General features: G+C 38.8%; 3 protein-coding genes across 14 annotated transcripts in view; 2 read left to right on the forward strand and 1 right to left on the reverse strand.

The window, feature by feature from the left end:
• The window catches only part of LOC135102280 (golgin-45-like), a 13,119-nt gene extending 3,086 nt beyond the window's left edge, over nt 1–10,033 (reverse strand). For 3 of the 5 annotated variants that reach the window (XM_064007265.1, XM_064007269.1, XM_064007270.1), the window contains exons 1-6: nt 4,785–4,891; nt 3,736–3,785; nt 2,589–3,271; nt 2,179–2,334; nt 1,646–1,845; nt 491–619 (exon numbers count right to left, since the gene is read on the reverse strand). In XM_064007265.1, coding sequence (XP_063863335.1) covers nt 491–619; nt 1,646–1,845; nt 2,179–2,334; nt 2,589–3,271; nt 3,736–3,772 — 1,205 coding nt within the window. In that variant the 5' untranslated portion in view covers nt 3,773–3,785; nt 4,785–4,891. Of the gene's footprint in view, nt 1–490; nt 620–1,645; nt 1,846–2,178; nt 2,335–2,588; nt 3,272–3,735; nt 3,786–4,630; nt 4,754–4,784; nt 4,892–10,014 lie in introns of those variants that run through there. The other 2 variants (XM_064007268.1, XM_064007266.1) reach the window with 2 other exon arrangements.
• On the forward strand, nt 7,669–17,922 carry LOC135102284 (serine/threonine-protein phosphatase 4 catalytic subunit). Of its 7 annotated transcripts, none has more exons than XM_064007278.1 (8): nt 7,694–7,815; nt 10,000–10,094; nt 11,063–11,283; nt 11,972–12,124; nt 12,545–12,718; nt 14,369–14,495; nt 15,091–15,280; nt 15,913–17,922. In XM_064007278.1, the coding sequence occupies exons 3-8, from the start codon at nt 11,134–11,136 to the stop codon at nt 16,040–16,042; spliced, it is 924 nt and encodes a 307-aa protein (XP_063863348.1). In that variant the 5' UTR covers nt 7,694–7,815; nt 10,000–10,094; nt 11,063–11,133; the 3' UTR covers nt 16,043–17,922. The 7 variants fall into 7 exon arrangements, with proteins under 7 accessions (XP_063863347.1, XP_063863348.1, XP_063863351.1 ...); XM_064007279.1 differs by lacking the exon at nt 7,694–7,815 and adding an exon at nt 7,994–8,009; XM_064007280.1 differs by lacking the exon at nt 7,694–7,815 and adding an exon at nt 8,059–8,073.
• A 2,120-nt stretch (nt 17,923–20,042) lies between these two features.
• Nucleotides 20,043–20,334, forward strand: part of LOC135102281 (26S proteasome regulatory subunit 4) — a 9,050-nt gene continuing 8,758 nt past the window's right edge. The window contains exon 1 of one of the 2 annotated variants that reach the window (XM_064007271.1): nt 20,043–20,194. In XM_064007271.1, coding sequence (XP_063863341.1) covers nt 20,192–20,194 — 3 coding nt within the window. In that variant the 5' untranslated portion in view covers nt 20,043–20,191. Of the gene's footprint in view, nt 20,329–20,334 lie in introns of both variants that reach the window. The other variant, XM_064007272.1, reaches the window with a different exon arrangement.

The raw sequence follows: 20,334 nt of genomic DNA on the forward strand, positions 1-20,334 counted from the left end.
AAGGATATGGAAATAGTAGATATTAGTGAAGACAACAGAAATGAAAAGAGAAAAAGGATATGGAGAGAGTGGACATTTTTTATGCATTTAGATGACCAGCCAAGACAAAAATGGGGGAAAAAAGCTTCCTAATTTGTCACTCCTACAAAATCAGAAAAGATGTCCAAAATAAAAGTCAATTGAACAATGTAGACCTCTTGATACTCTATTGAGACAGTTCAAGCCACAGAGAGGGAAAGAATAAACAAAGTTCCAGAGTTTGCTGGTGAAAGGGATGAAGAAATGGTGGTACTAGTTAATTACTGTATTTTTGAGATGGAAAATACAAGTAAGAGCAGGACTGTGGGAGAGGATGGTGTTTAGATCTAAGCTTGACTCAAATTCCATACATTCCAACTAGATGAGTACAAAGGAAGATGTACTACAGAACCTTAATGGAGTTAGATAGTGTAGCAAGACTCCCTAAGAAGACATTAAACAGCAATCTGACCTGTACATATTGAGTGTGTGCTGGCGTGCTAGATCATGTTCAGCCAGCAGAACCTTCAGGGCCTCCTCTGCCTCCTCCAGCTTGTGGGAGAGAGTCACACGCATTCCCACCAGCTCATCCACCATCATGCTACAAACCAAAGTGGGTACATGAGGAAATAATAAAAAATGAGACAACGAGGTACAAGTAAAGAAGGAATAGGAATACTACACCATCATAGGGAGGGAAAATTAATAACCTATAAAATACCAATTGTCCATTATACATCTACTAGGCACATGATGTATCCTGCCCATGTCCATAAATGAAACAGTGGATAAAGGCAAGCCACATCATGAATCAAACATATAATGGATGGATAATATAGAGGAAAGTGTCACAAAAACAAGGGCTAGTAAATGAGATGAGAAAAACAACAAATATCACATAGAAGAAAATAAGGAAAAGTACCATTCATACAAAAAAGACAAAAACCAAATACTTCTGGAAAAATTACCAAACAATATAAAGAAAGAAGGACAACAGAAAGAAGGCAATGGGTGGCATATGAGCTAAACACACAATTCAACACAACACCAACAACAATAACAGAGCCTGCCACTCACTATGCCTTGCCTTTCCAAGCAGCCCACACCTGCACCTAATCAGTGAGGTATGACGGGAAAACCAGGTGAGCTATATCTGGTATGAAGCTTCCTCTCACCCTCTCACACTGTTCATCGTCACACATCACCACAAAAAATTAAAGGGACAGGAAAGGTGTTTGAATTTGGAAGGGAGAAAAATATAGCTTTCCCCAAAGAAGTAAAAATGTCAGGAAAGGGACAGAAAAGAGGTGTTGATGTCAAGAAATATACATGAACTAAAAGGAAAGAGTGAATAAATATAGACAGGATCACACATGAATATTTCAGGCCCAGTGTACTGCAACTGATTAAACAAGATTAAAGCAGACAAGTAGTAAATTGTCACTCATCATTTAACTGTATCAAGCAGGTTTATATTGTGATTAGAACATGTAAAGACAGGAATAAACAAAGAATCTATTGTAGCCATCCTTCATAAAGAATTCTTAGGAACAGGCACTAGGTATGGATAAGTATACACACAGACAAATCATCATTGCTCCCTTTACACACATGCCAACAAACACACCTGCTTGCGAGGAACTTGGACCTCCACACATCACACTGTATGCCAATGCGTTCCTTCTCCTCATAGTCACGGTCCACCTTCTCTGAGTAGTGGCGGATCATAGAGGCCATGCGTGCCTTGTCCTCAGTCAAGCACTGCACCCGCCCCTGCACCTCCTCCCCCACTGATGCCACCAGCAGCCTCTTGAGCTCAGTGTTGACCTGTGGAGGTGGTGGTGATCACACACACACACACACACATACACAAGAAACCTACAAGTACGTATGTTATGTGACACTGAATTCAAAAGAAAGATATAGACAGGATCATGAAAGAGAATATAACAGCCATGACTGCAGATGAGATAACAATAATTCTTTGAGTCTTATTGGATTAAAAGAAATATGAAAGAAGTAGAATGTATGGTGTCAAGATATCACATACAGCACCACAATTATGGGCTCATGTGGCATCATCTGGACATATGGAATGAGGCACTGAATACATAGCCAGAGAACATCCATCACTGCCTTATGTTTCCCTCCAGTTCTCACCTGTGACTGCACATTGAGCTGACCCTCTAGATTCCCTCTCTCCTTCTTCAGGGCAGTCAGCTGCTCCTCCAGGGTCTTTCTGTCAGCTGAAAGGGAGGTGAGTCTCTCCTCCCATGATGCACGCTCCTTCTCAAAGTCCCTCACTAAGATGCCCAGCTGGAATGCCAAAAATACAGTGACTGGTGAAGGAAAACTTAGTAAAGATGGTAATGAGGATACTCTAGCTATATATATTTGTAACACTGTTATAAGAAATTAATTATAGAGAGGAAATTGATAAAAAATGGATATGATGAAGTGTTAGAAATGAAAGAGAATTACTTATAGAGAGGAAATTGATAAAAAATGGATATGATGAAGTGTTAAAAATGAAAGAGAGTTACATCATATAGAACAAAAAAATAAATCACCTTTTCTGCATTCTTTAACTCAGCATCTTTGATCATGACCTGACTTCCTGCACCAACTTCCACTGGCCCCTTTTCTAGCACTCCTTCCACCTCCATCCTCTCACTACTCTTGCGTTTACAACCGCCCTTCTTCTTTTTCTTCTTCCTCAGTTGGATTGGCTTGACGCATCCTTTATATGGCTCAAATGGAACAAATCTGGGGTCTCTCTTTCCTCTTGATCTTGCTCCTGCTGCTGGTGTTCGGGTGCTGCCACCACTGATGCCTAAGCGAGTAGTAGCCTTGGGTATAAGCAAGATTTTCTTCTTTGCATCCAAGTCCTTTGGTGCAGCATTGAGCAGCTGGGAGTCAGGGGAAGACATGATGGAGACCTTGGTGAGCTTGCTGGCTATTTCAATGATCTCAGGTAAGTTATTCTGGACTGGTTTATTACTTGCCATGCTGCCTCCCTCATTTTGGATCATAGGAGGAAGAGGGTCCAGCTTGGTGCACTTGTCCTTCTTTTCTTTCTCCTCCTTCATCTTTTCCTTCTCCTGCCTTGCCTCCCTTGAGCCTTTCGGGGGTTTAGGGGATGCCTGCATGAGGGACTTTGTGGTCTCAGGGGAAGCTTGTGTGTTTGGTGGTGCCTGCTCTTCCCCATCCCCTTGTGACCTTAAACCTGATCCAACCCGGTGTAAAGTCACACCTAGAGGAGAGATGTAAGTGAGGTGGTGACGAGGTACAGTACATGATCACATAATACCCATCTACAGTATAAATACACTGTAATCCCCCAAAAATGAGTCTAACACAGAAACATACGTCCCCATCTGACTTTTAAAAAAAAATTATGGTAGCAGCTTTTACCCAAGTTATAGAAATAGAAAAAAACAGTCAATGTGTGAGAGAAATTATCCTGCAGAAAATTAACTCAACTAGTTATGACTAAAACAAAGTTTTCTTTCTTTTTAAGACATTTCCTGGAGATGAACATACTGGGATACAGGAGTGTTATGAAGACTTTATTTCAGCACATTTACATTTAATCAGAGAAATGACAACAGAAGACTATCTAGTAGTAAGTTATCATGAGCCTCACTATACACATTGTTGTATAACCTTGAGTCATACTGTACAAATGATAAAATGAGGGCCAATTCATTGCCTTACCTGGGACTGGATACCTGACAACACTGGTGGACTTCATAGCTTATCAACACCTGGGAAGAAAGGGAACAATTACTATGAACCCATGTATTATTTCCATATAGTTCCCCAAAGAAGTTATGTCATAAAGACCAATTAATTTAATATCTAAATCAATTATGAATTCACACATGGTGAATGAACTCTCCTATATAAAAAGACCAACAGGAATTGAGGATGTAAAGATGGAAATGGTTGACTTTTTTTCTGAAACATTTGTCATATTTTGTAAATCTTTAAGTTAGTAAGTATTCAGTCACTTTGCTCGCATCTTTTTTTTTTTTCATATATCAAGTAATTTCACCCAAACACTAAAGCTTGAGGTTAAATTGATATAAATGTAATAAACTCTTAATTTCAGCAAAATGCCTTAGTGTGCAAAATTACCACAAACAAGTTAAGAGGTGGGAATGCAGAACACACATCATTAGCTGCCTTGTCTCAGCTGTCTCCCCATCCCAGGGAATCTCCCTGGGATGGGCCTGATAAACTTTCACAATAATCAAGTTACCTTATGTTTGACCTTCTTTAGAAAGGTTTGATACGGAGGGAAATCTTTCTGACACAGCTGTTTAGTTGCTGACTGGTAAAAATCAATCTTAAACCCTCATCTCATCCCCCACTCCTCTCTCCCAAGCAAGCCCCTAAAGAGCAGTTAGCCAAACACCACGCAACCACTCAAAGGGTCATTACCCTAACACTATGCAATAGGTTTCCTGCTTACATATGCAACGTTTTCTCCCAAAATTACCAGTATCACCAGGACGCTAACCTAACACAGTACTGTAAGCCAAAGGTCAGAAACTACACGCGACGCAGATTGGAAGTAGGGAGGGAAAAACCCACAACACAAACAGACCTTGGCAACACATTTTCACCTCCAGTAAGGTCAGCAATACGAGGAAAAGACACAAATCTGACAATTCCTAGGCACACACACGCTGATTGACCATTCCAGGCAATATTATTTTCGTCATCAACGTGACGGCTAACTAATGAGTGTTATTACTCACTGTTCACTGGAGCACAACATGGCCCTGAGAGAAGGGGGTTGGCCTGCCATCACTGTCAGCAGCAGCACCAACAATCTGTCACACTTTGCTACGGTAATACATTGCGGTACAAAAAAGTTTCCTAACAATATACTAGCTGAGACATATTCTTCAGGACCTGTGTACTTAATGGTCAAAAACTCTATGTCCTATCTAAACGTAATGTACGAGAAAAAAAATCCTGTTGTTATAGACTGCCACGTGTAGACCTACTGTTTTCTTGTTATTATACACTCTTATATTCTAAAAAAAAAAAAAAAAAAAATTATCTAGTTGCCTAGGCCGCCGTATTTCACATTAAGAATCGTATCTATGCACTACTTCAATCGTTTTGACCTTTTTTTTTCAAAATAGTTAAATTATGCAGTTTGTTTTCTGGGGGGGTTGTTAAGAGACAACAGCCGAATAAAAGTGGGAATTATAAAAGAAAGGTGCGGTCATAATGTTATAAGGAAAAAAAAATAGAACATGCGAAAAAAAGTCAATATAAATGTTTCGGTGTTTTAATATTCCTAAATGGAAACAGTTCAAGTCCCAGGTAGTACGAAGGAATACAGAAACAGAAAGAGATGGAGTTCCAGAGGTTACCAGTAAAAGGGATGAAAGAGTGAATATACTGGTTAACTCTTGCATTGGCAAGGTGGACAGGACAGATATAAGAAGACATTAATTTTTGTGAAGTGACGCCACATGAGGGAAGGAGGCATAATTATGTCAGAACTCAAGTAATCTGTCACGTGTACTCTCACTGTGTCTCGGATTTTCCTTGATTTCTAGTCCTTCGCTGATCTGCTGGGAATCTACCATTTGCCATATTATGTAAGGAGACTGTTAACAGATCAGAAGACTTGAAATTAAGGCAAGGAGCAAATCAAAATGAGAGTAAGTAAGGCGTGTTGTTTGACATTGACATGGCCGTACATACAAGAGTACACAGCTGAAATGTTATAATTACCAAGACCTATCCCACCGCTGCCACCATATATCCCCCCCTGTGTTCACAATCACCAGAGAATTGATATGAAGGTATCCATGAGAGGAAGTGGCCTGAATTGAGTTTTTTGTTGACCACGCAAGATATGTGACACTTGGAAGAATCCCATAATAATGAGTAGCAAAGCCGAAGTGGGTTTTGCTGAGCCTTAACTGTCCCTCACTGAATATATCTTGGTATCGGCATTGGTATATTTATTGAACCCTGAGCAACATGTCTTATTACAAGACTAGGAAGGAACTAAATGATGAACCTTAGGTCAAGAATCCGGAGGCTAAGGCAGAACTTCATGACCCTGTTCCTTCGGCTCTCAAATGAAAATTTTCATTTTTATTTTTTTTTCATGATGTTTTAAGGGAGAAAGATAAAAAAAAAAAAAAAAAAATGCACTAAAGAAGCCATGTAGTAATTTACCAGAATGATCTAGTCTGGCCAAAATCCATTTAGTCTGTGGTGATTATTTACCGTGTCGGACTTCTATCTACATCTTGAATGTCCTGCCAGAGGTCCATATCCCCAACAACAGCCTTTCCTGCTGCTCTATGTTTCCCCGCCTTCAGATCGGTTTCTCAGTGTTTCCATGATATTTCAAAAGAAACTATATCATCGTTGCCTATTACGACACAGAAGAGGGACAAATGTCCTATCCAACCAGTAGCGTATCTTAGTAGATTTTCATACTCAGTGGTGCAACCTTGGGAAATTCATACTGATTAAGCGCTGATACAATATGGGGATAATGGATGCCTGTCTTAAGAGTACAGTTAATGAAGTCCTCACACTGAGGCGCAACAAAGGATTTATAGGTCACGACGGGACATTCACGTAATACACGACTCGTTTTACCAGTCGAGCCAATAATTAGTTACAAGGATGATGCGTTAATTCATGTACTTATTTCTTGGTAGTTACAAAAGTTCAGGAGAAAATTTGTAGGCTTACTGATTAGCTTGCTGTTACACACTATTACATTATACTAAAACTTTACTAGGAATTGAACAGAGTATGTCATGGCTGGGAGAACAAAGTACAGGTTATGGCGCAGCTGTGTGAGGATACACAAAGAGATGGCGAGGAACTGTATTTAGAACATTTACACCAACAATGTTGATTTTCTGCACCAATAACCAAAAACAAAAGTAGGAAAATTAAAATGAAGTGAAACTCTTGACGTTTGTATAATATTTGCACATTTTTTGTAACATTCCTGCAATCTACTCGTAGACTTTCTAGAATAAAAAATGAGAGCTGACTGCAGTCTTCCTGGTTTAGGTTATGTGGCTTAGTATGATTATTTTTGTCCAGCAGCTTAGCAACTGCAACAGTTTCCTTCACTATGCAGTTTCTCCTAACCTTGAATTCAAGGTCTCAAGGTAATGAAATGTTTTCACTAATTGTTCTTGCGTATGAAGTGTTTCATTGTAAAGTAAAAGACACTGCTTCTTAGGGAAATATGATCTGGCTGTATAACATTATATATTCCTTTAGTTCGAGCAGAGACAGAGAACTTCACTTCACAACTCCTTGAACTTTGCATTTTAAAAACTGGCGGAACAAAAAAGGAAAAAAAATTGCACCCATATTTACTAGTGTTCAAACAACGTAATTTTATTTAGTAAATTTGTTCGGGAGGCAGAGGTAATTCCCAATGACTGATGTTCGGGAAAATCTATTAGATTGGCCAGACGAGGTGACGAGTCAAGCGAGGACCTATGCTGTGCTTATATAATATCTCACAAACAAATATTCATTATTCCCCTAGATGATACAATTTAAACATAATCATGTATATAAAAGCATTTTGGTACCTTTATTTTACATTCAATTAAGAATATGCCGTACTTATTGATTGTTAAACGGTCAAACAGAGTGTTGACAGGCATAGCAGAGGTCACAAGAGGAAGAAGAGGAAGGCGGAGGAGGAAACGCTGACTGCCTCGACAAGTTTCCTATTATCGTGTTCTATTGAAACCCTGCTCATACTTCTGTCTATTCTAGGTACATGTGCATTCATATTTCCCATCTATCTGTAAATGTATGCCGAAAACTAACCATAGTGAGGAGTTGGCGGCGTGAGAGGAGGGGGATGGAGTGGTTGGCTGGAGTGAGAGGAAGCAGAGCAGTCCAAGCCTTGATAGATAAGTGTGTGGTGGTGTAATCGCTGTCACTGAGGCGCTGGGGTTCAGTCTGCAGTGAGTATGAAGGGATAGTCGTGCAGTATAGCGCTAAGTGTCCCCAGGGAGTGCTGTGTTGAGTGTACGCGGGATTTGTTTTATGTGTGGCCGGGAGGAGGGTGAGGTGAGGCAGGAAAGTCAGATCTTGCCCCATACTGGTCTTAGTCATACTTTTGTTCCTGCTCTCGGGTGATTTTGTACAGGTGGGGTGGTATTTATATTGCTGCGACTTATTAAGGAGATATGACTTGTGTAAGGTTAGGTTAGGTGCGTGTAAGCGGTCAGGACAGGTCAAGTTAAATTTTCAGTTTCACCCTATACCCCCATTATCCTTTCCTGTTAAATGTTACTTTTAGAGATGCACACCTCGGTCTCCTTTTACTCATTCCCTCTTCACAACAAACTTGAGAATCAGGCTTCCTGACCTGATGTAATGTGATCTGACCTGTAATTTCATGAACTTCATGAAGTAGCATTGATCCTGGTGGTGTTTATCATTTTATCATCCATTATTAATTATTACGTAAGAAGACAAAAGCCACAAACTACCTGATAACACCACACCCTGTTTCCTCCTTCCCTGTAACACAGGTCTGAGGTCCTAGTAGAAAATCAGGTTTTTTGGTAGTTTTGACATCTCAAAGAACTACATCACTCTCAGACTGTATGACACTGCCTTCCTGCCATCATTCATCTCTTATGATTGCCCCTTGTAAGATATTGGTAAAATCACTACATACATTCCTTATCTAACTTAGCTTGTAGACTTGGCCTTAGAACATCCTTACATATAAAGATATTTTAATCTTTTTATATAGATGGTTTACTTGTACATATATTTTCAAAAGTCTGGCAGACTTGTCCATGATGCCTGTTACTTTTGAATTGCACAGTGTACTGTTATGTAGATTTTCATGCTCTTTTTGCTGATGAAGACATAATTAGGAATGTATGCGTCTTACAGTTTACACAGAAAACTAGTTTCCTGCCAAATCCACACAAAAGAAAACCAGTTTCCTGTCAGATCCACACAAGAGAGAAAAGATATAGGTATTGCAGGCCACTTGTAATTGTGTATGATATTTTTTTTTTCTTTGTTTATATGTGTATTTCTAAGCCTATCAGATCATGGTTTATTTTATCTTGTTTTTTGTTGTATGCATAACCATATCTAATGCAGCTTTTTTTTTCTTCTTTTTTTCTTTCTTCTATGATGATCAAAATAATATGGTTGATAATTTCTTTTTGATACAGTAGGCAAATAAGATAGAAGTCTTGAGTCCTGTGGAACTTCTCTCTTAACCTTGAGTTATACAGATATGACATCATTCACTGATACACCTGCTTCTCTATCATTTAAAACTTCATTTATCACTGATTTTGTCTTCCACTTCATGAAACACACACAAGTCTTCCAGCAACTTTAGTGCATAATTTACAAAATCAGTTTATCAAAAACCATCATGTGAATTAGAGCATAAGTTTAAATTGTAGCTAATATGATTCCCAACCACAGTTATTTGCTCTGCTGTGTCAATATAGGTGGCACAAATCACCAGAAATTAAAAGAATGCATAGTTATATATATATATATATATATATATATATATATATATATATATATATATATATATATATATATATATATATATATATATATATATATGCTGTTAGTTCTCCTCCAGGTAAATCTCATGAACATTCTGCCCTTGATATTCTTTATAAGTATTCTTCTCAAGATGGATTAGGTTAGGTTAGATTGGGATAGGTCATATTAGATTAAATTAGGTGAGCCAGAGGAATGGATCATAGGGGCTGTTATTTTGAGTTAAATTTTCATGAAGACCACAGAGTATTGTTATACATTATGTGTTTACTCTAGATGAGAAGTTACTGTTGTATTCATATGTAAGATCTCTTAAGTTATCTTCACAATGGCTTCAATTAAAACTCTTTAGTGAAGTGCTTAATGATGATGTATATTACTCACCACTTGAACTTTACACAGGTTAGCATGAAATACCTGGAGGTGGTGATGACAGCTGGTAGTGCAGTGGTGGTGGTGGTGGAACAAGTTTGGCAATAGCTGCTTGGTGTTGCATGGTAATCTTAGTGGTTTATGCTTAACAGAGGGTTGAGAGGATGAGAAGCTTGTTTTGCAGTATCATGTACACACACACACACACACACACACACACAACTTATCAGTCTCCACTCAGTTGCTGCCTCACACTCACCATGCCACACCCTTTCACCCTCAGTTATGTAAACTATCTTTCTTGCATATCATCATGATCCCCACAGAAAATGAGTATGTATGGCTTGTGAATACCAATCAAAATGTCTTCCTTTACATTCTATGCTAATTTTGCCCCTTAAGTATAGCTGTGCTCTTGATTTAGGTTGTCAATCATATCAAGTAAGTGCATTGTTTCTATTTCTATGAAGCTTTAAGATTAGGCTGAAATATTACTGGTAGTTATTGGCACATGATTTTTGTTTCCTCAAGGTTCTTGTTAATATATCCTATTAAAACTTAAGTAAGTTGTTACAGTGTTGATCATGTATTATTTATTTCTGTACAGTGAATCAAAAGTTAATGGGTGAAAAGAAACTCAAAGTTGCTTCATATACTCCACTTACAGAATCTTGTAACTTCCTGTAAGGAAATTCATTTGACATATTGACTTCTTTAGGATTTCCAGTGTTGTGTCGTGTCATCATTGTTATCAGACATTTCACTAACAATGAAAAATACATCTTTATTGTTGTCATTTTACATGGTGAATTCTTTGTTTGCATGGGTGCCTTTGTCACTTGATGGCAGTGTGCCAGGCTGTATGGGTGAGTGCTGCTTCTTTGTCAAGTCCTGTGGGTTTCAGCTCCTTCATGACTTTATCACTCATTTACATGTGCCTTTTTACTGTACTGCCATTCTATTGTCCACCTCAAAATATCTAACATGATTTATCCTGTCATTTTCATCCCTCTCCCTACATGGCCAAACTAATAGCCTTTTTGTCATCATTGCATCATGGAGTTGTAGTACCCACACCATTGTTTACCCACAGGTGTTGCAGTGGCTTAACCTAGCAGCTGGGACGGACGGACGGGCAGACAGACCGACAGACTGATAAACACAATGGGTGACTGCAGTGACCTAGACAGGCAAATTGAGCAGCTGCGGCGGTGTGAGGTGATCAAGGAGGCAGAGGTGAAGGCGCTGTGTGCCAAGGCGAGGGAGATTCTGGTGGAGGAGAGCAATGTGCAGCGCGTTGACTCCCCTGTCACGGTGGGTACTGGGGATGGTAGTGGTGATGGTGGTGGGCTGGAGTATTTTTTTTATCTCCATTTTTCAGTCTTTTTAACTTTTTCTTTTTTCCATTCTTTCTTGTTCTCATCTTTGTTATCTTCTTCTTCTTCTTCTTCTTCTTCTTCTTCTTCTTCTTCTTCTTCTTCTTTACACAACTTGAAGTGTCTTTGTTTTGATGAATCTCTGAAGACAAATTAACATAGTATAAGAAAAGAAAACTCGTTCAAAATACACAGTCCTGTTATCTTTATTACAAATATACATGCTTTCCCTTGATGTTTTCCCTAGCCACAGCCTCAGCTATTGTCACATTTTCTCTATACCTGTTTGTTATTTTTGTTAGTCCAAACTTAAAATAATTCTCACAATATGAATTTAATATACATACATACATACAGGCTATCTCTCCCATAAAGTGGTGTAGCCAAGGTAAGGCACACAACTTTCACGTTCACACTCAATCACACCACTCCCTTACCCCCTTGGCCCCTTACAGAAGAAAGTACTCCTGCCCTTACTTTATGGGGAATCTGTTGCCCAGCTGGGACAGTTCAGTCTGGAACAAAACTCCTTAATGATATAATATGAGAGTCTTTATGCTACTTTGTCATTTATTGGTTGAGTGCTTGAAACCATTATGATTCAATTAATCGTGTGTTCACTTCAGGTATGTGGGGACATTCATGGCCAGTTCTATGACCTGAAGGAGCTGTTCAAGGTGGGTGGGGATGTGCCAGACACCAATTACCTCTTCATGGGAGACTTTGTGGACCGAGGCTTCTACAGTGTGGAGACCTTCCTACTCTTGCTGGCATTGAAAGTGAGTGTTTGTGTTTGAGACATTAGTATCTTCTCTCACTTTTGTCACTTATTGCTCCTGTCAGAGTGTGGTTTGTCAGTCTTGTTGGTGTTTGTATTAGTGTGATTTGTTGTTATTCTTCCTGTGATAATAAAGGATGGTGTTCTCACTTCTCTTTGTCTTCAGTTTTTTTCTGTACATGTGGGACCCTGAAACTTGACTAGCCTCTTGCTCTCATTTCTTTTAAATATGTCTTGCTCTTCTAAATTCTTCCTCATATCTTCATTTTCTTTACTAGTAGATGGAACAAGACAAGGTTAGAAGCATGAATGTGTCTATCAATTTTTTTGCACCTGGCAAGGTTGATTAGGGTGGTGTGATTGAATAACATGCCAAGAAATAGTCAGGGCTGAAAGAGTCTTACATTGTTCTTTTCTCCAGGTGAGGTATCCAGACAGGATAACACTGATCCGAGGCAATCACGAGTCCCGGCAAATCACCCAAGTGTACGGCTTCTATGATGAATGCCTGAGGAAGTACGGGTCCATCACAGTGTGGAGATACTGCACTGAGATCTTCGACTACCTCTCCCTCTCAGCCATTATTGATGGAAAAGTGAGTTTTGAGATCCTTGTTTTTTTTTATTTATTTATTTTTTTATTTATTTATTTATTTATTTTTTTTTTAGCCTTCACCAGAAACTCTCCAAGCTATCAGTAAAGGGCTTATTTTAGTATTGATATTCATATGTACTAGGCCAACGTTCCTGCTTTTTTTTTTTTTTTTTTTTTTTTTTTTTTTTTTTTTTTTGCAGTATAAGTTTTACTTGATGGATGTTTTTATAGTGATTTTGGTGTATATTAAGTTGTAGTGCTGTATAATATATCATACTTACTTTCATAGAAATATGGGAGGTAATTGTGAAGCTCACATTCAAGGCAGATGTGTGCTGGCTATCAAGTAAAAATTATTAAGCTCTCAAAATTTAACAAAAATACTGGGAATCCTTCAGTATACTTTTCATGTATTTTGGCGGATAAGGCAACTTTCAGATAAAACAATCCCCAAATTTCATTCTGAATTTAGTGGTTTTAGCTGATATCAGTGGTACAAGACAACACCCAAACTATCAAACCATCTGTGTTGAAGTTTAGGTCAGTGAGCACCTGACAAATGAGATGGTGATATACCAGCACAATGAATAAAATACCTTGAATATATTGCCATCAATAAGGTACCATCATCTTCAAGCACAAAACTAAACCCAAAATAAAATTCCTACCAGGTGTTTTTGTACATTTTCATGACAAAAGGATGGATGGACAAAGATGGTGTAAAATTAATAAACAAACCCTTCCCTTTGCGGTCTGCGTGTGTCAGGCTGTTGGCCGTAATCTTCTCATATATATCATGTTTCTTTTAGTTACACTGATGTTCTTGAAGTTTTTTTCCTCAGTATATGGAATTCATCCTTATACAACATTGCAAGCTGGAGTGATTAATCTTCTCCCCAGTTTGCTTTCCTTTACTGGTCAGCTTGGGGTTCCATGCCTTTAAGACCTTTAAATATCTACTTCTTCAGCTTTGGGAAAAACTGGGGGATATTTACATCATCTCTTAGATTGTCCATTCATTTACAGTGCCAGAGGGTTGTAGTTATATTGCATTAAATTTTGTTTGCACTTACAATGGGAATACCTTTCAAGGTCATTGTTTTGTCTGATGTATAGGGCAACCCTCCCCCCCTTTTTTTTTTTTTTTTATTTATGATGATTCTAGTATCATCTTATATGCCAAAATATATGGTAGGATAGTATGTGTTTGCAATTATCTATTTTATTTTATTTTTATTTTATTTTATTTTATTTATTTTTTTTCTTATTTATTTATTTTTTTACTGTGTATAATCTGTTAGTTCTTTGTTATTCATCAGATGATAATCCTGATAATCATGTGAAGTTAGAAGAATTTTAAGACATTTTCACGTTCAAAGGTCAGGAGAGTTTTGACTCTAGGTCTTCAGCCACTAAGTACTAGTTTTTGCTGACGGCACTGCTTTCTAGGCTTGCTATAATAAAAAAAAAATTTCATTGTGTTTTCCAGCTGTTTTCTTTTATGATTATTTGCTACTGCTGTGTAGAATGGTGTCAAAGCCATCTTGTTAGCGATGTGTTTTGTGGTTGTTGATAGATTGAAGTCCCCAGGTTCTTATCCCTTTAATCCACTTGTCCTTCAGTCTCCATAATGGCCCATCTCACCCAACAGATATTTTGTGTGCACGGTGGCCTGTCTCCAAGCATCCAGACGCTAGACCAGATCCGCACTATAGACCGGAAGCAAGAAGTGCCACATGATGGCCCTATGTGTGACCTGCTGTGGTCTGACCCAGAAGGTTAGATTAGTGTGTCTCTTTCTTGCATATAGATGTAATGGTGTTTGATTTGTTTTTATGTGGTTATATATTAAATTGTTAGTGAACCTTGCTCCATTGGTTTTCTGTGTGGATTGGCAGTGTAGTCTGCTTGTCAAGATTAAGTACAGTGTTAGTTTATAATACAGTTCCATGTTAAGGTATGAGTGAATAAGTATAAGTATAAGTAGTATTATGTTACCTCTCAAAAATCAAGCTACCCAACTCAGACTATCAAATTCTGAGCTGTTTGTGATTCTGTGATATTTTAACATTGTCAGTGTAGTTTTGAAAGACAAGTTATATTTTCATAGTGCTTATCATGACAAACTATGATTCTCTAGTTTCAAGATCCTAAGATTTAGGAAGAAAAATAGTTTCAAATCAACAGTTCACTGACTATTTGTTCTCTTCTCTCTCTTCCCTCACACAGACAGGTGTATATTTTCATAGGTTGGTATTTATGCTAAACTGTATGATCCTCTAATGTCAAGATCCCAAGATTAAGGAAGAAAGAATAGTCTGAAATCAACAGTTCAGTGACCATATTTTCCCTTCTCTGTCTTCCCTCACATAGACACTCAGGGATGGGGGGTGAGTCCCAGAGGTGCTGGCTACCTCTTTGGCTCCGATGTAGTGGCTCAGTTCAACGACACCAACGGCATTGACATGATCTGCCGGGCCCACCAGCTGGTCATGGAGGGCTACAAGTGGCACTTTAACAACACCGTTCTCACAGTGTGGTCTGCACCCAACTACTGCTATAGGTGTGTGGCTTCTCTTGTGTTTCAGGATGACACGGTGATGTTTTCTTTCATATCTTAAGACTTGGGAACACCTTCACATGAGTCATTTTCCTCTGTATCTTTTTATAATGGTGTTTGTTTTCCATTTATTTGTATTTGTAATCATGTTCCTGGATAGACATAGATGTAGAGCTGTAAGAAGTGAGTAGAAGAGATACTTTATAATATGTTTCTCCCATAAAGTTTTGTAAGTTTTCAGAAGAACCAGTTTAAATCTAGAAGTGGTGTTCTGGTTCAGGTTCTAATTGAAAAGATAACTCCATCAGTTTTTTCATAGGTCCCTTTCTCTCTTTTAGTTTGATGTTTTGAAGAATCAGGAATTGAGCTTAATCTTGGCAGTATGGTCATAGTACCTTCTTGCCTCCATGAACCTTGCTGCTCATGACCCAAAGTTCCTTTCTGTAATGTTGCCATGATCTTTCTTCACCAGAGCTAATAGTCTCCTCCTCCTCCTCTCCTCCTCCTCCTCCTCCTCCTCCTCCTCCTCCTCCTCCTCCTCCTCCTCCTCCTCCTCCTCCTTCTGCTGTACTCCTTGTGTTATGATCCTGCCAGTTGGTAACAACAATTCTCTCTCTCTCCCATGCACACAACAGATGTGGCAATGTGGCAGCCATCTTGGAGCTTGATGAGAACCTCAAGCGGGACTTCACCATCTTTGAGGCAGCGCCGCAGGAAAGCCGAGGGATCCCCGCCAAGAAGCCACAAGCAGACTATTTCCTTTAGGCATGACGGAGTAGACAACTCATTTATCAACCTACCATTTTGTACATTTCAGCCACTGCACGCATGTACCGTATATAAGATTCATGCGTGTATGCGCGTGCGTGCATGCATGCGTGTGTGTGTGTGTGTATACATGTAGTCTCGGCTCAATGTAATGAATGCCGTGGAAGCTCAAGGTACAATTCAGACTTTCATAACCATCATCGTTTGTTTGATCGCTGTTGTTGCTCTGGAGTGCAGACAAGGGCAGATTCTTTTAATTATCCCCTTTTTTTTTCCTCTCTCTCTCTCTCTCTCTCTCTCTCTCTCTCTCTCTCTCTCTCTCTCTCTCTCTCTCTCTCTCTCTCTCTCTCTCTCTCTCTCTCTCTCTCTCTCTCTCTCTCTCTCTCTCTCTCTCTCTCTCTCTGTTTCTGTCTTTACATACTTAATGTAGATTAAAACCTGCATTTTACATACTGAATAAAATTATGTAATTTTTTTTAGCCTTTTAAACCATTTGCTGTATATTCATGAGGACAAGAAATACACATACACATCCAAGTGTACATTTTACTTGATATATATATATAGTATATATATTTGTGCAGAGAAATCATGCCCTGCTAATGACCACATTGAAACAAAAGATACACACAAGTACACACAAACATGCTTGAACCACAGAAAACATTGCATGAGAAAAACTGAAAAGAAATGTTGCTTTTGTCTTTGCTTACATACATTCTTGAGAGGGTGATGCTGACATGGTGATGAATGCATGCCTTCTTGCCTACCCCTGACCTCTCTGGCATGATGGGTGAGGACTGTATATCATTTGCTGAGCTGGCTGAGGATGTCAAAGTTTAGAAGCTGGGAGGCTCTGTGTGTGTGTGTGTGTGTGTGGTTCAGTAAAGGCAGTGAAGGAGTGTGAAAGGCTCAGCAAACAGCACTGGAAGGCTTGTTGAGGCCCTGAGCACTTGGGAGTTGATGTAGGACATGGTGAGGAACAGTGAAGGGATGTTTATGAGGATTACTCAAAACAGTGATGAAGTGGATGTGAAGCCTAGCAAATAGCATTGAGAGTCATTGCTATTATAACCATGGCATTAATTCCTGTTATCTGGGCATAATCATCTCAATATATTTCCTAGATGTTCTTTTTTGAGGCAGTCAGTTGCTGCCCTTTTAGAACCCTGTTATGGTTATGTGGCATCCGCATGTGGATTGATTATCCAATTGGATCAGTACAAGGAACAATAGCTACCTGGCTTCACTTCCTCCTGCCCATCCTTGCTGTGCATAAGTTAGGTAGGAAGTTGTGTGAAGACTTGCTACGCATCATGCAATAGTGTCAGTGAGTGTAGCAAGTCCTGTCTTTATGCTCTCATCATGAGTGGAGGCCACTGTAATATGTACTTGTATAGTTTTACATCTGAGTGTAAATTTGATGTATAGATTTTGTTTAGTGCTGATGCTATTCAGTGGTGATGACAACTGGTGGCATGTTCGCAATATAGGAGGGACTGAAATCCAAAATTGCCCCCCTCCCAAAAAAAAAGTGTCATTTGCTCATGCACTCTCAAGTACTTTTATGTTTTCTCAAGTATAAGATAACCAGTGAATGAAGCAAATCACAGCCACACAAAAATGAAAATATGTGTTAATATTTACACAAAGGTTAGGAGTATTATGTCCAGCTATGGAATGATCTCAAAATTATTCCTGAAAACATCTTGATTTCTATACAATGGAGCTGTTTTCAAAAAGAAATAGTGACTTAAGGGTGAATTTGTAAAATTTTTTTTGTGTGAGAAATCAAAGAAAACATAATTTAAGCAAAAGTAAAGTGGCAGGATCATTATATCCATCATGTAGGGTAATAAACATTTATTTTTCCTGAATGTGGTTAGTTTACTTTTGACCCAAGTACAGGCAACCACAGCAGGTGATGATGGGTTGTCAAGAAATACAGGAATTATTTGACAATGTACATGTGTGTGTGTGTATGTGTGTGTGTATAGTGAGAACTGAAGAAAAAACAAGGATCAAAAGAATCATATCAGCAGAATAAGATCATGAATATGAATCTCAGAAGTGAAAGATTTTTCATTTTAGGAGGTAAAGTTAATGATAGTGTTAATCAAGAAAGGGAGAGATTTGGGAAGAGCAGTGGAACACTAGGAAAGGGAGGAGATGCTTAGATTGATCATGTGTTTACAATAAGACAGGTGCCCAACATATATTTGAAGGAAAGTAAATGGTGTGTTTTTTGAGTGTTGATAGATTTAGAGAAATCATGTGCTAGAATAGGCACAGAAAGATTATGTACTATGTAGTGAATTTATGGGCTATATGGTAGAATGTAAAAAGAGAGTGAATGGAAAAAAGTAGAACATTTGTGTAAGTGAGAAGCAGCAAGAGTGACCACTATTTTGTTTGAATAGGGAAATAGCAATGTGTCTGTAACCTTGGCTGTTTATATGGATGGTGGTGATGTAAGGAAGGTGAATACAAGAAAGTTAGCTAGAGGCTTGAATATGGTGAATGATGAGAGAGTGGATTTGAATCAGCTATTAGATGCAAGTGATAGCACTGGAAATACTGATGATGGAAGCATGGGTAGTGCTGAAAGAGAAACTGCATGAGAAGGTACACCAATTCCAATGCCCAGAAGCCATTTTAAACTTAAGTAATGAATGGAGAGATGAAATCTAGCATGAATGAAACAAGAAAGTTGTAAGGAAGCAGGAGCAGTCTTTGGTTGCAGATAACTTCCAATGAATGAAAGGATATGCTTACGAGGCATTGCATAGGGGTGAAGGATTAATGTGGCAGCTGGAAGATAATATAGATGAAGATGGATAACTGTGGGAAATAACACGAATCAAGTGAGAAATGAAGGAGCGTGGAGGGGAATTGGGCTGCAGGTTTGGCTGGTTAAGGTGAGTTATGGAACGTTACGATTATTTGGACATGAAGGCAGAAAGAAAGAAAGAAAGAAAAAAAAATCTGTAGTGGTAAGATAGTACAGTAAAATCCCTCTCATCCGGCATTCGAGTATCCGGCAGCTTCAAGTATCCGGCACATTTTTCCCCGAGCCTTAAAATTAATAAAAAATCAATGTGTACTCATAAAATCGATTAAAATTCCCGCGCGAGGCATACTTTGTCACCTCGCCACCAGAGCGCACTGCTTCGCGCCACCCGTGGCCCACTGCACTGTGTTTAGTCAGTGACTCAGTCCTGCGTGTGCACTGTTTATCGCCTGACATCTTCATCATGCCTAAAGTTACTTAACCAGCTGCTCAGATCAGCTGCTGATTAAGATTAGTTGATCTTTGTTATGGTAAGATGCGTGAGTGTAAGGTGGTGATTGTGGACATAATTTCACTTCTATTCAAGTATCCGGCAATATTAAAGTATCCGGCATGTCGGCGGTCCCGTTGATGCCGGATAAGAGGGATTTTACTGTAACTGGATTAGATGTGAGAAGTGTAAAGCTAATGGCTGGTATACAGATAGATAGATTGATAGATAGCATGCCTCTTCTCCCTTCTACCCCTCCCAGTAATTAACATGAATATGCAGACAGTGCCTCACCAATATTTGGTAGCCCAATGGTTACAATGCAGTTGGAAGTGACAACGATGATGACAATGATGCTGTCCTCGTATCATTAATATCAATACTACAGGCATGGAGTACTGTATATTAATAGCATATGAGGAAAATAAGCATTACACTAAATAGGTTCACTGATAATGATGCCCAAAAATTAATTAAAAAGTTTAAAAAGAGGACAATGATCACACATCGACTATATAATACAGCAAAGACAAAATACCCAAAATAACCACATAGTCAAAACACGATAAAAAAGAAAAGATATTATAACCTTAATATAAATGGCAAATACCATGCATGGACTGAAAAAAGGGATATAACGAGATTTTTCTCCTTCTTCTTCTTGATAACTCTCTATATTATAAAATAAAGCCCAAACATTCGAAATAACCACCTACTAAAAAAACATTAATTAATACAGATATTCTTACCCTAAAATGTATGATAAATACGCGATATAAGCTGAAATAGGGTATAATGAGACCGACTGACCTGGATCAAGTCGAGGGTTGGACGAGTCTTGAGTGTCAACAGAGGACCGCAAGCCATGGTGAGTGGTAGTTGTTCTTCTTCGCTTTCCGGATTTCCCCCTTATTACTGCACTATACTCAGGCCAGGAGGCGTGTGTGGCTCTGTGACTATTACTGCAGAGGGTTTGTGAGGAGGACGAGTGCGGGAGATATGGTAATA

Source organism: Scylla paramamosain, chromosome 7, assembly GCF_035594125.1.
Source record: "Scylla paramamosain isolate STU-SP2022 chromosome 7, ASM3559412v1, whole genome shotgun sequence".
Classification (NCBI taxonomy): Eukaryota; Metazoa; Arthropoda; class Malacostraca; order Decapoda; family Portunidae; genus Scylla; species Scylla paramamosain.